This window comes from Megalops cyprinoides, chromosome 3 (genome assembly GCF_013368585.1).
Source record: "Megalops cyprinoides isolate fMegCyp1 chromosome 3, fMegCyp1.pri, whole genome shotgun sequence".
Classification (NCBI taxonomy): Eukaryota; Metazoa; Chordata; class Actinopteri; order Elopiformes; family Megalopidae; genus Megalops; species Megalops cyprinoides.
In genome coordinates this window covers 32,632,398-32,645,112 of record NC_050585.1, presented here as the reverse complement: position 1 = coordinate 32,645,112, position 12,715 = coordinate 32,632,398, and the positions used below count along the sequence as shown (strand labels likewise).

General features: G+C 43.2%; 1 protein-coding gene across 4 annotated transcripts; it reads right to left on the bottom strand.

Moving 5' to 3' along the window:
- Positions 1-1,437: 1,437 nt before the first annotated feature.
- On the bottom strand, positions 1,438-12,123 carry LOC118774656 (pyruvate dehydrogenase E1 component subunit alpha, mitochondrial-like). Of its 4 annotated transcripts, XM_036524045.1 has the most exons (13): positions 11,975-12,123; positions 10,671-10,691; positions 6,816-7,985; positions 6,165-6,233; positions 5,735-5,908; positions 5,516-5,642; positions 5,328-5,419; positions 5,107-5,199; positions 4,859-5,014; positions 4,585-4,656; positions 3,973-4,040; positions 3,450-3,558; positions 1,438-2,912 (listed from the first exon to the last, which is right to left on the bottom strand). In XM_036524045.1, exons 1-13 carry the CDS (start codon positions 12,029-12,031, stop codon positions 2,748-2,750), a joined length of 2,373 nt encoding a protein of 790 aa, XP_036379938.1. In that variant the 5' UTR covers positions 12,032-12,123; the 3' UTR covers positions 1,438-2,747. The 4 variants fall into 4 exon arrangements, with proteins under 4 accessions (XP_036379938.1, XP_036379940.1, XP_036379939.1 ...); XM_036524047.1 differs by lacking the exon at positions 6,816-7,985; XM_036524046.1 differs by lacking the exon at positions 10,671-10,691.
- Between the last annotated feature and the right edge of the window lie 592 nt (positions 12,124-12,715).

Below are 12,715 nucleotides of genomic sequence, written 5' to 3'. Positions count from 1 at the left end.
CTCCATCTGAGCACCTTGCAGTGAACTCTGTCCCTGTCCCTGCCAGATTAAAGCCAACCAATGTCATGGCCACTCAGGAGTCTCCTGTATTCACAGTGTGTTTCTATGTACATATATAAGTGAAGTCCTGTGTGAAACCCTACATTTTGATTTTCCTGTGATTTGTGGTGATGTGCTGTGTAACATGTTTAACTAAGACTAAATGAAGAATCCTACATAAGGACAGTATAAAGCCTTCATAATAAAGACACAAACATTCGTAAAAAATTATCCCAACATATATGGTGCTATTACCCCCTCATGCAAGGAGTGACAAATGAAAATGTAATTCTGTTACTGGATGCCGAAAAGGCCCCCGACAGGATATATAGTTCTGATGCCCTTTGTAGATTTGGAGTCAGTGAAGTCTATCAGAAATGGAGTCAAATCTCATACACAAGTCCAACAGCTATGATCTTAACAATGGTTTACAGTCCTTTTAAACTTCATACCGCTATGTGACAGGGGTGTCCTCTCTCTTCATTACTATTCACTCTTGCCATTGAACCAATTGTAATAGCTGTCCAGATACACTGGTATTTTGAGTATTTAAAATGAGAACTCAGACTGCCACATGATTATATGTAAATGATATAATTTTCTCAAACTTGAGGAACTCTATTCTCTTACCCTCCCAGAAGGCTTTTCTGCCAATGCTGTCTGTCCATTCTCAGCCTTCACCCCAGTGTCCCCCCACCAATGACCATCTGCCTGACCTTCAGACGAGTGCCCATTCACTCCCATCGTTTGGGCCCCAAGCAATGAAATAAACTTCTCATCCCATCAGAACGGTAGACCCACCTCTTCAGATTGTGTCAAGGCTCACCAAATTTGAACTTGACTTATTAAATTTGAAGGTATTCCATTTTAAAAACTACATCTGACAGAGTCAAGCCAAGTGGTCTCCAGTTTTTGACACTATTCACACGATCCCAACTAGCCTTTTCCTCACGCTTTCCTGCAGTGTTTAAATAACAAGAGATTCACAAACTACACCCTCTAGTGGATATTCAGGAGACTACATTTCTAGTTAACACAGTAGCAAATGTAAATTTGTCACATTCTGCAATGAGCACAAAACTATACAATGACATAGCTGAAGTGAAAGGTGTCCCAACATCATGTGACACTGTGGGTGGGGCTGGCTGTGACATGCATTTCTACATAAATGATGTTATGACATGTCAAATGTATCAGGCACAATGTACTATGAATGATTAATGTAGCCATTATGCGTTATGCAGGCTTTATGTAGTTGCACTTAATATAAAATATGACCTACACTTCCAATCTTCCAAGTGGCTTTACCTTTATTTCCAACGAAACAGTGGGCACTATTGTTTGTGGAGAGGAAACTCTCTCACAGCTCTATAGTTACACAACTCAAAGACACAAGTCTTTAAACATTTCAATGCATTTATTTCCTTTATCAGAAAGCACAAGGACAGCATCAGGTAGCACCCTTTTTCAGGATTAATTCAGATTGACAGAGACCACACTGGAACCTACTTCCATCTATCTACCCTAATCAATATGTCAAGATAAAACACACTTAACCTCATCCACCAAATACACATTTTTACCCAGTGAAACTTCAATGTTATCCACCCTCCACTTGCCTGGTTAATTACTCTGCTATAAAGACTAGCAGAAAGACAGAGGTAGATTTGAGCTGTCCTGTCCTTGATGATCCACAGATGTTTTTATTTTAAGGGTTAGTGTTAACTGTGTGTAATTGACAAACAATTCCTTGATACAAAAACCTGCTGACTGATATTGCTTGCAGACTTTAAGGGTGTTACAGTCAGTTGGCATACAACCACCTCGGGGATGGAGATAAGGTAGTTTCGCATAGGATTCTATTTTCTCCAGCTGAGGTCAGTTTGACCTTCAGACTTAATTTGTCTATAATCAACTTGATCTAAGTACAGTATCACCACCAGCAACTGTTTTAAAGTCTTAAGGTACATCCATGCAAGGTTTTTGAGTGACACCAGTATGCACATTGCTGAAGTTTAGCTCCATTACCACCGCATCCCAACCCAAAACAAGTTTCATTCTTGGAGTGATTTCCTTGGCTGGTGTGTGTTTCTAGCAGCAGTGACGCATGGAATGACGACTCGAGACAAACCTGGTGCCTATTTAACAAGTCAAAACAAAGCAATGGTTGGCTTAGCAATAGTACATGCTCTGTGTTTTAATGGATGGCTCTCGCTGAAAAACAATTACTTCCAGCATAACTGATGTTTCTGAAAGCTAACTGTGTGCATACCTTTTCTTTTAGGACTAAAGGTAAAATCTGCTTTGTCAAAAATTAAACTGACCCATCTTGCACCCCTTTAAACATTAAACCTCCTTTTATTTAGAACACCAAAGTACAATAAAATAACATTAACATGAATAGTAAGGCTAGTATATGCATTCCAGACTTTTTTTTAACTGTCAAAATGACTTTATGAGAATGGCACACCTCGGACCCTTTACAGAAGTGCTGATTGACCTGTAAGGTAGGACACAAACTCTTCCCTCCCAAGCTGGTGGATTGCAGAGGCTGTGGCCTAGCTGGAAAGAGAGAGAGGGTTGGCAAACGGCTGCGGTGCTGGGGTTGTGCGTTGATAGGGTCTCCCTTTTACCCAGCTGCGGGGATGGGAAGGTAGGGGCGGAGAGAGGGGGCTGGTGGGGGCAGGGGGACTGTGGGGAATAGCCTCTCAGCTGATGGACTTGAGCTTCATCCAGGGGTTGGTGCCGCGCACCTCCATCGGCGGCTCGTTATAGAAGATGTGGTTGCAGAGCTCCTCCAGCGGAGGCTCGGGGTCGGTAGTGGCGAACTGGGCGGCGTCCTCGATCTCCTTCCGCACCTCCACATCGATTTCCTGTTCACAGATTTAGGGTACATTAGGGGCATCAAGTTATTATTATCCAATCTCAGTTTTCTCTGTTTAAAATAAACAAATAAATGGTAACATACTGTATAACGGTGTAAATTGTCCTTCCCTCATCATTATGGCCACTGATGATGTCCGGAAGATGACTACTTAATTTTTTTACATTAATAGTTTTTAATAATTTTCAAAAAGGCCATTTACAGTCTCTGTTTTTATCTTTTCCTTTATATTTCAAAGTGTTGTTAAACGCTTTATTCATCTACTGGCATTACAACACAACAGTAGTCCGCCACAAAAACACTCATTTGCAAATTCATTAATTTATCATTGCTCTCTTCTGGAAACATAAGTGGTGGAAGTGCCATCAGTCATGATTACCCAGCTGCTGCTTTCAGAAAAAACATTCAGAAAAATTAATCAAGCACCATTTTTGTAGAATTTTTAGAAGACAGACATTCTACTTGCTAGGGACCCTACAACAACTGATAAGAGCCGAGCCCTGGAGAGGCAGATGCGTGGTCTCACCTTGAGCTCTTCCACACTGGCCATGTTGTTGCTGAGCATACGGTCCTTCAGCATAGAGATGGGGTCACTCTTGCTGCGAACCTCTTGGATCTCCTCACGCGTACGGTAACTGAGAGGGCAGACAGAAGGGGTCAGGGGTATCTGGACTCACGGGGCGTACAGGGGAAAATAACAAGGCAAAAGCAGGGCACAGTAGAGCAAGGAGTAGAAGTTAGAACATTGAAATCTGGTTAATGCAGTTGCATTTTGGGTAGGACACTGTTACTGCACCCTTCAGTGATCTTAATGCTCCTCTATTGCTCAAGTAAAGGTCAATTTGTATAACAAGAAGCAGAATATGTAAGGCTGCAAAACTACAAGCATTTAAATTGGCTCCTGATAAAATAAATATTAAGAATATGAAGCCAAAGATGATAAATTACAACAAATAAAAATCACAAAAACACTTAAACAGAGTGACTACTGGGGGTTTAATACATTGTTATCACTACTCTTTCCTGACACCCAAGCACAAAGACCTCACCTGATACCAGGGTCGCTCATGCTGTGTCCATGGTAACGGTAGGTCTGGAGCTCCATGAGAATAGGACCCTGAAACAATGACAGGAGCATTTGTGGGCGTCACTTCTCCTCCATCCCATTATTGCTGTTCCCGCACAGAGGAACATTGTTCCTGTATGGACTTTCTCACCCATATTCACATCAAAGACTTTCTACACGTCTCTCCTGAAATTGCACTGGCAGGAATTGCACTGCATTTTCACAATTCCCCTTCTTGTATTTATTATGATACATATGGAGAGGTGCATACACCAAATAAATCTGACTCATATTTATACTAAAAAAAAAAACAAAAAGAGACATTTTCTGGGAGAAAAAAATGCCCTTCACATAAATACAAGCCCTTCAAAGGAGTCCATTTTTTCCCTAATGAACAAATATGTGTCCTGTATTTGCAGCTACCAATGATCACATGTGATTTGGCATCAACATTACATATGTGTTTTATTTCTCTCTGGGAAATCATACTTCCATCATATTTCAACCATCTACCCTGTGTCCTCTAACACGCTGCCCAATTTTTGTGTTAACCTGACACTTCCTGTGCAGATAGTGAAAAACGCTGAACCCGCACCTTCCCAGATCTGCAGTAGTCTGCAGCGAACTTGGTGGCTTCCTTCACACACAGAATGTCCATCCCATCCACCTGCAGAGACACACAGGAAGAAGTGTGAGATGCACAGAGACAGAATGAGACACACAGCTGTACGTTCATAAGCCGTTTTCATTAAGGTTCCTGCTTTGAGGGGTGCAGCAGTTATGCCTGTGCAAGTGTGAGACTATATCAGTTTCCACTGGGCTTCAGATAGGGTCCCCTCTGTGTATGAAGCAGTATAGCGCAGTCCTACCCTCAGGCCAGGTATGAAGTCCCCTCTCTTGTAATAGTCAGTGCTGGCAGCTGCGCGCTCCACAGACGTGCCCATGCCATACTTGTTGTTCTCACAGATGAAGATGCACGGTAGTTTCCAAAGAGAAGCCATGTTGTAGGTCTCAAAGATTTGACCCTGAGAAAGGAGTGCATAGGCATTTGTCATTCAGCCTTTCTATGGCGTTTCTGTCGCATCTCAGCAGCAGAATAAAAGTACAGTGGTCTCACCTGGTTGGCTGCTCCATCTCCGTATAATGTAACACATAGCTCATTCCTGCCCTGATACTTGCATGCCAGAGCCACGCCAGCTCCCAGGGGTACCTGGGAGACAACTGCACATCAGCACAGAGAGAAAACCAACACACGAGCATATCCAATATGTACAGGGTTCAGAGTTCTTTTCTTTTTTTCCACATCCCAGAGAGAGGCGAGAGAGAGGCGAGTGTTACCTGAGCTCCCACAATGCCGTTCCCTCCATAGAAGTTCTTGGTGTACATGTGCATGGAGCCACCCTTTCCCTTGGCAATGCCACCTCTTCTCCCTGAAAGGAGGAAGGAGGAGAGCGAGAAGATTCAAGCCTATGATTCACAACATGTTTTTTTAGCCCCCCCCCCAACAAACAAACCAGCAGGCCCACCTGTGAGCTCAGCCATGATCTCTTTGACAGTGCCCCCTCGGGTGAGAGTGTAGCCATGAGCACGGTACGCCGTGATCAGGTGGTCTGTGAGATTGATGCCAGCCTCGATCCCCACAGCACATGCTTCCTGTCATGTGACACACAGGGGCGAGAGGTAAGAACATGGAAGAAACACAACAGCGCATCAGCACACGACAGTATGTCTGTGTGCGCGCTCACCTGGCCATCGTAAAGGTGACAGAAGCCCCGGATGATCTTCTGCTTGTAGAGCTGGTCAGCCTTCAGCTCCATGCGCCTCATGGTCTGCATGGTGCGATAGTACTTAAGCCCATCCTCTCGAGTCAGAACCGACTGTGTCGGCGGGCCTTCCTCCAGGCGGTGCACGTCACACTTCTGAAGAGGGGATCGGCAAGGAACAGACAAGTCAGATCTCATCAATGTAGGCCCATGCAGAGCACCACAACATACTCATACTCCCTCCTACCAGGGCTGTATTTGCCCTCATGATTGCAAAAGAAGTGCCTCTGGCTGGACCACATCAGGCTGGGCTTTTTGCAGTAACACCACAACCCCTCCCCTCTACAAACACAAGGAGGCACATACGCACATGCAAACACACATGTACACAGTCAAGCGTGCACACATGTACCTTGATATCGAAGGTAGCCTGTGGTGTGAAGTCAGTGTAGTTGCGTGCTGACACTACCACTCTCGTTCCCTGGGAAGAGAAAGATGCAAAAGTTTAGCAGGAAAAGAGAGACATACAATCTTCAGACATTGATTGCAAAGGAAAACTAGCAAACCAAAGAATCACAGGAGCTGTGCATAGCCTGAACGCTTTCGCCAACACATAACCACCTGCAACTCGGGCATAGTAGCCAATAGCCTGTGAGAGCTTCAGAGAAATCTATATCCAGTTATAAAATCCGCACTCTCCCTTGCTGCTGATAAACACCTCCCTACATCTACAGAACGCCTGTCTTCCTCTCAGCATCACACTGTGTGCTTTTGTTAAAATATGTGCATAAGACAATTAAATATTTGGCCCACCGATGATACATTTAACACTGGCAGAGAAGGAGAAAGGGAGAGAAGAAAGGCTAAAAAGAGGAGAGAGAGAGGGAAGGAGTTAACAGTTTAGTGGACATATTCACAGCCAATGAGCCAGAAGCATTCTGGGAAATCCATGGTTTATGCAGGCCCCCTGACATTAGGAATGGCACGGCAAAACGGAGCATGCAAAAATATACAGGGATGGGGGGGGGGGGTGAAAAAGATGGAGATATCTGCCAGTACTCACAGCAAGCTGTGGCTCTGGTAAGGGTAACTCTTCAGTCAGCGGGCGTTGGGGGAATGCTATATCTGTAGCAGGGGCCTCATTGCACACTGCAGGCTGTGGTGCAGGCAAAGCGGTGTCTGCGGCAGCTTGGCTGGCACAGGCTGTAGGATCTGCTGATGTTAACTCTGGGCCATGTTGGTCTGCATTTAATGGGGGCTCTGATGAGATTAGTTCTGGGCTGAGCTGGTTTGAATTCTCAGAGAGTTCTGATGAGGCTAATTCAGGACTGAGTTGGTCTGGACTCATTGAGGGTTCTGATGAGGTCACTTCTAGGTTAAGTTGGTCTGAATTCTCAGAGGGTTCTGGTGAGGTTAATTCTGGGCTGAGGTGGTCTGTATTCATCACAAGTTCTGATGAGGTTGATTCAGGACTGAGTTGGTCTGGACTCATTACAGGTTCTGATGAGGTCATTTCTCGGCTGAGTTGGTCTGTACTGACTGTGGGTTCTGGTGAGGTTAATTCTGGTCTGAGTTGGTCTGTACTCATTACAGGTTCTGATGGGGTTAGCTCTAGGCTGAGTTGGTCTGGACTTGCTACAGGCTCTGACAGAGTTAATTCTGGGCTGAATTGGTCTGTGTTGACTGTGGTATCTGGTAAGGCTGATTCTGGGCTGAGTTGGTCTGCATTGACCGTGGGTTGTGATATGGGTAATTCAGGACTGAGCTGGTCTGTATTGAATTTGGTTTCTGATGGGGTTGATTCGGGGCTGAGTTGGTTTTGACTCATTACGGGCTCTGACAGTGTTAATTCTGGGCTGAATTGGTCAGTGTTGACTGTGGTATCTGGTGAGGTTGATTCTTGGCTGAGTTGGTCCGTTTTCATTGCTGGTTCTAGTAAAGCTGGGTCTACGATGACTGTATGCTTTGGCTTTCCTGGTATAGAAAGCTCAACAGGTATGTTGGTCACAGCTGGCTCTGTGGAGGGCAAGGCTGCGAAGCGTCCATTGGTACCGACTCCTAGGTGAGGTAAAGGCGGGACTGTCTCAGGTACACTGGTGCAGACTCCCAGATGAGGTGATTCTATATCTAATTTGGGTCGTTCATCTGGTGGTGCTGTATCTGGCGGCGAGGTTAAGTCAACGTACTCAGACTGGGCCGCCAGTAGCTGGAGAATAGCTCTCCGTGTGGAAGACTGGAGAGAGAAGAGCCAGTCAGTCAGAACACAATCTGGGTCAAAATCAAACAACGGGACCCATTTCCAAGGCAGAGTTCAATTGCGGAACTTCTCTAGTTTAGAGTCCAGCTCAAAATACAGGACCAACCAAGGGTTCAACAAGGGACAGAGATGCCACAATCTTTTGTCCTTCATTTCCCTATCTCCTGCTCTTCTCCTCTCTTCTGCCATAACACAACCTGAATCAAGTCCAAAAAAATCAGCGCTTTCCCTTTCCTCCACACCCAACAAAGGAATCCAAGCCACAGAAATGTTGGTAAGCACAGTGATTACCATGAGAAGTGTATGACAGAGAAAGTTGACAGAGGGAATGTGTCAGAAAGAGACAGGGGAAAGGAAAGAGAACAGACAGAGACTGAAAGCTTGTGGAAGAGTGGGAATTTGAGTTGGAGAGGGTTACTGTAACAACACATCACAATGAAGGCCAGAGTGGTCCCACTACACCACTACTCCCATCTAACTAGAATATCTATCTATCACTATCTATCATGGTGATATACCATTGAAAAGAAGGAGGTAGCTGGAGAGTTGCTGAGTGTTGACTAGATGAGATAAAATGTTTCTGTGTGGGAGAGAACAGCAGTTAAATTGGTGACAGCAGCAGATGGCCATTACAGAACACATGCCTCAACACAGAGCCTTCAAAGTGATCCACGTAAGACTAACAGCAAAGCAGGTAATGAGGGTGAGGAAGAAAATCTAAACCAAAAGGATGCAAAGCTGATTCATGTGTAAAATCTTAGGCCGTTGGAGATGGGAAGAAGTCAGCGCTACAGGTGCCAAACACACACCTTCCACACACATTCTGTGCCCACAACACACATACATCTTACACACACTGTGACTGCTACAATACACATACACAAACGGTACATCCTATATTCACATGTTCCCCATAGAAATGGATCAGGCTGTCGGAGAAGAAACGTTCAAACTGACTTGACATTTCATCCTCCACCTCAAATGTACTCTGTTGTGCAATATTCATTTCCATCCTTTACCAGAACAGCAATTGCTGGCAAACTTTCTGTCATAGATAATCACTTTAGTATCATAACTGGCCACTTTTTCTTCCAGTCACAAATAAGATGACTCAATCAGAGAAAAACTTAAACAGCCCTTAAAAATCATCAGGTGGGCTTCAGATATGAAAGATACTGCTCTTTCACAGCACCTGAACACCGAGACAGGCTTGCAAAAGTAAGTCTGGAGGTACCACTACAGACTTCAGCATTGAACAGGTTCTAATGACATTCTCCTAAATCAACTGATGACACAAAACCTTCACAGACAACCAATACAAGGGTGCCACTGGAGTCAGTACTCAAACCAGAACTTTATAATATCTGCAAAGCAGACATACTGTACCCTACACAAATTTGCAGCTATGCTGAATACATTACATTACATTGTCATTTAGCTGACGTTCTTATCCAGAGCGATTTATAATATTATCCATTTGTACAGCTGGATGTTTACTGAGGCAGTTGTGGCTTAAGTTGCCCAAGGGTACAGCAGCAGTGCCCCAGCGGGAAACTGAACAAGCAACCTTTCATTTACAAGCCCTGCTCCTTATCACCATGCCACACAGCTGCTCAGCTGCCCACTGAATAGTCCAACTGCCAACTCTGACCCTGGAAGAAGCATGTGGCATACTCACAGAATACATGACAGCCCACCCATAACCCCAAGACGACAATGGTGTCAACTTGACTGATGTCATGTCTGAGGTGTGCATGCATCATAGCTTGTAAGTTCATTTAGCTGCAAAGTGTTGCCTGCTACCTGGAATGTGATCACATACACTAATAAAACTACTCTGTATAATTGCAGCACCAGACTTTTACTTGCTATTCCAAAAGAAAAGAATTCACATGCAGCAATCTTAAGGGCGACACAAGAAAATGAACAGAAGCAGTTCTGTTATTTGCCTTCTAACCTTAATATAAATTGAATTTATTTAGTATGAAAATGCTGTATAACCAAAGTTTGCATTTAGCTGGTTTTAACATCACTTTAAATGCATGCTGTGATTTATGGCACATTTTAAAACTGGACGTTTTATGTGTTGTCATTTTTCACTCTTCATTATCTGATGTCCAGTCAGACCACACTGCACAGTACTGGTTGACAGCAGTCACTGCACTAAAACATTTTTCTTTTCCATACCGCACTGACCTGCCAGAAGACTGGAAGTAAAATACTGACCTCAGGAATAAGAAAACAGTGAACAAACAACAACTGAAACGAACTGGAAGATTGACATTTAGATGGAAAACCGCTGACAAAACCAAAAAGGGCTTTTCTTTTTGTTGTAAAATATTATGTCCATACTGTTTTGACTTATAGGCTAATGGGGATTACTGCTACCACTGGTAAGAGTAATCACTCATATTACTCATTTACAAAGGCTAAATGTATATTTATCCAATAATTAATCAGGTTAATGTTCAGTTGCGTGTTGAATGACTTTTATCATCAAACACATACATACATCTCAACCACATTTACATCTCACATTCTGAACAAATACCCCACTCACACACATACACACATAACCACCGCGTCTGTGGCAGTTAGAGCTTGAGCAGCACTATAACAGCGGTAGCTAGAGCTGCGCGGAAAAGCCCTACTATCTCTTACCTCTGAGACAGCTTGGGCTCCCTACAGGGCAGCCAGAGAGAAAGAGAGGCATCATTATTCATCTAATACAATGAAACTATGTTTTAAGAATATACTGTTAGTGGTCGGTCCCATCTCTGTTCAAAGAAAGATGATGGTAAGAAAAAGAGAGCAAGACACCCATTAATTGCACAAGACTCAGATGAAATCAGGAGATCTTGCATTAGAACCTGATTGGTCAGGACTGGGAATGGACTCCTCATGATAAGAACAAAGAGCATGAACAGGGATGCATTCGACCACAACGAGACCACTAGTTATGGTCATACTTTCACCCGTGTGCAATCACGTAGTTCCTATTCCTTTACTCTCCAACCACATTAAACAAACGCCTGTTTATTAATCTGCCGTAAAATAATCTTTCATTTCATGTATTCAGTCTGACCTGGAACTGTCAATACGGCTGATTAATAGTTTGCAACTAAATCACTGTTATTTTAATCAGGATATGCTTTGAAAGGAATGTGTCTTTCACGGTTTGAGATTATAAGAAAAAAAAATACTTACGACCGAATTCCCGGACAAACTCGCACAAGAACCTTTGCAAACTTAGGTTTTACCGGAGCACGCAGTAGTAATCATAAAAGGACAACTTGACCTTCACTTCAGTAATAAAATATTTGCTCGTTTACTGTAACTTCTGATAAACGTTACACCAATATAAAAACAGCTAGCTACCTAAATATACACAAGTTTAAAGCAGGCAGGCTGACTAACCAGCCATTAACTGTACATCATGCTTTAAGTATCAATGAATTAATTATGCAAGTATACCTAACTAATGCAGACTATCATATGTATATATAGATAGCAAGATAGTCAGCCAACTACTTTACAAAAGAGCTATGAACTTGTAAGTGTGGTCAGACACTGGCAGTAAAATGACAATGACAGCCAACATGTACCAAATCGGCTAGTCTATTTAGCCACCTAATGTTAAGTAGCTGGCGCCGCGTTTACCTCGCTAGTTAGCTACGTAGTAGCTAGTGTTGCAAAACATGTATCATTTCCAAAATAATTTCCAAATAACTACATCGCTACTGTAGACACGTCAAGGTAGCTCGTATGAGTCGCTGGTTAGCGACAACAATATCTGAATTCTCAGATTTGTCAAGAAATCGGGCCTAGCTGACGTTCCCTAGCTGCCTTGACTGCTACCAGTTACAAGGTCAGCGCCACTGACATTTAATTTAACGCCCAAAGAAATTGTCGCGACTGCTTCTAATTGCAAAACTGAGGACAGATAATCAGAATGAAATACGTACATTTTTGCTGGCGCTACCTCTCAACACGTTGGAGATTACAGTAAGCATCTTTTGCATGCTACTGAAGGCCGCAGTTATATTTCTGGTTCGTTGTTTCTCCCTTCCGTCCTTCCCCACTGAAACCCGCACACCCAACTACATTCGGCCAACAAGAGCTACACACGGAGTTCACAGCGTCATGGCGAAACACGCATACGAGAAACTAGACTGGACACATTTAATTTGAGCGCACATGGCCGCTTGTTTAGCCTGGCGCTATTTCAGACAGGCTAAATCAAATGAAAATATTTTTTATTTCATTCTAGAGGGTGATGTACTATAAGAAGGGTGAGGCCTAGTAAATTATGAGTATCCGAAAAAAACTGTCAGCAGTTCACGAGAATTCAGTAATTCTCAAGAAGAATTTTAAAATGAAATGACATTGAAAAACAGTTCAAAATCTGTACGTCATTGGCCACAGTATATTATCATTGACAAAACGCAGACTGCCTAATGCCCCTTTGAAAGCCAGGGTGTATTAATCACTGTATCAAGAATATGAACATTATTTTCATGAAACTGATATGTATGCTTAATCGTCAATAGCACTGAGCTGTGACAGGTAACACATAATATAGTTAGAAGTAGTTATATTTGAATTAGATGGTGAACTCAATTATTATTGCATTTATTTAATACAATGCGGAGTTTATGATTAAAGGCAAACTCCTTACTTTTTTCTAAAAGGTGTACACAAAATTA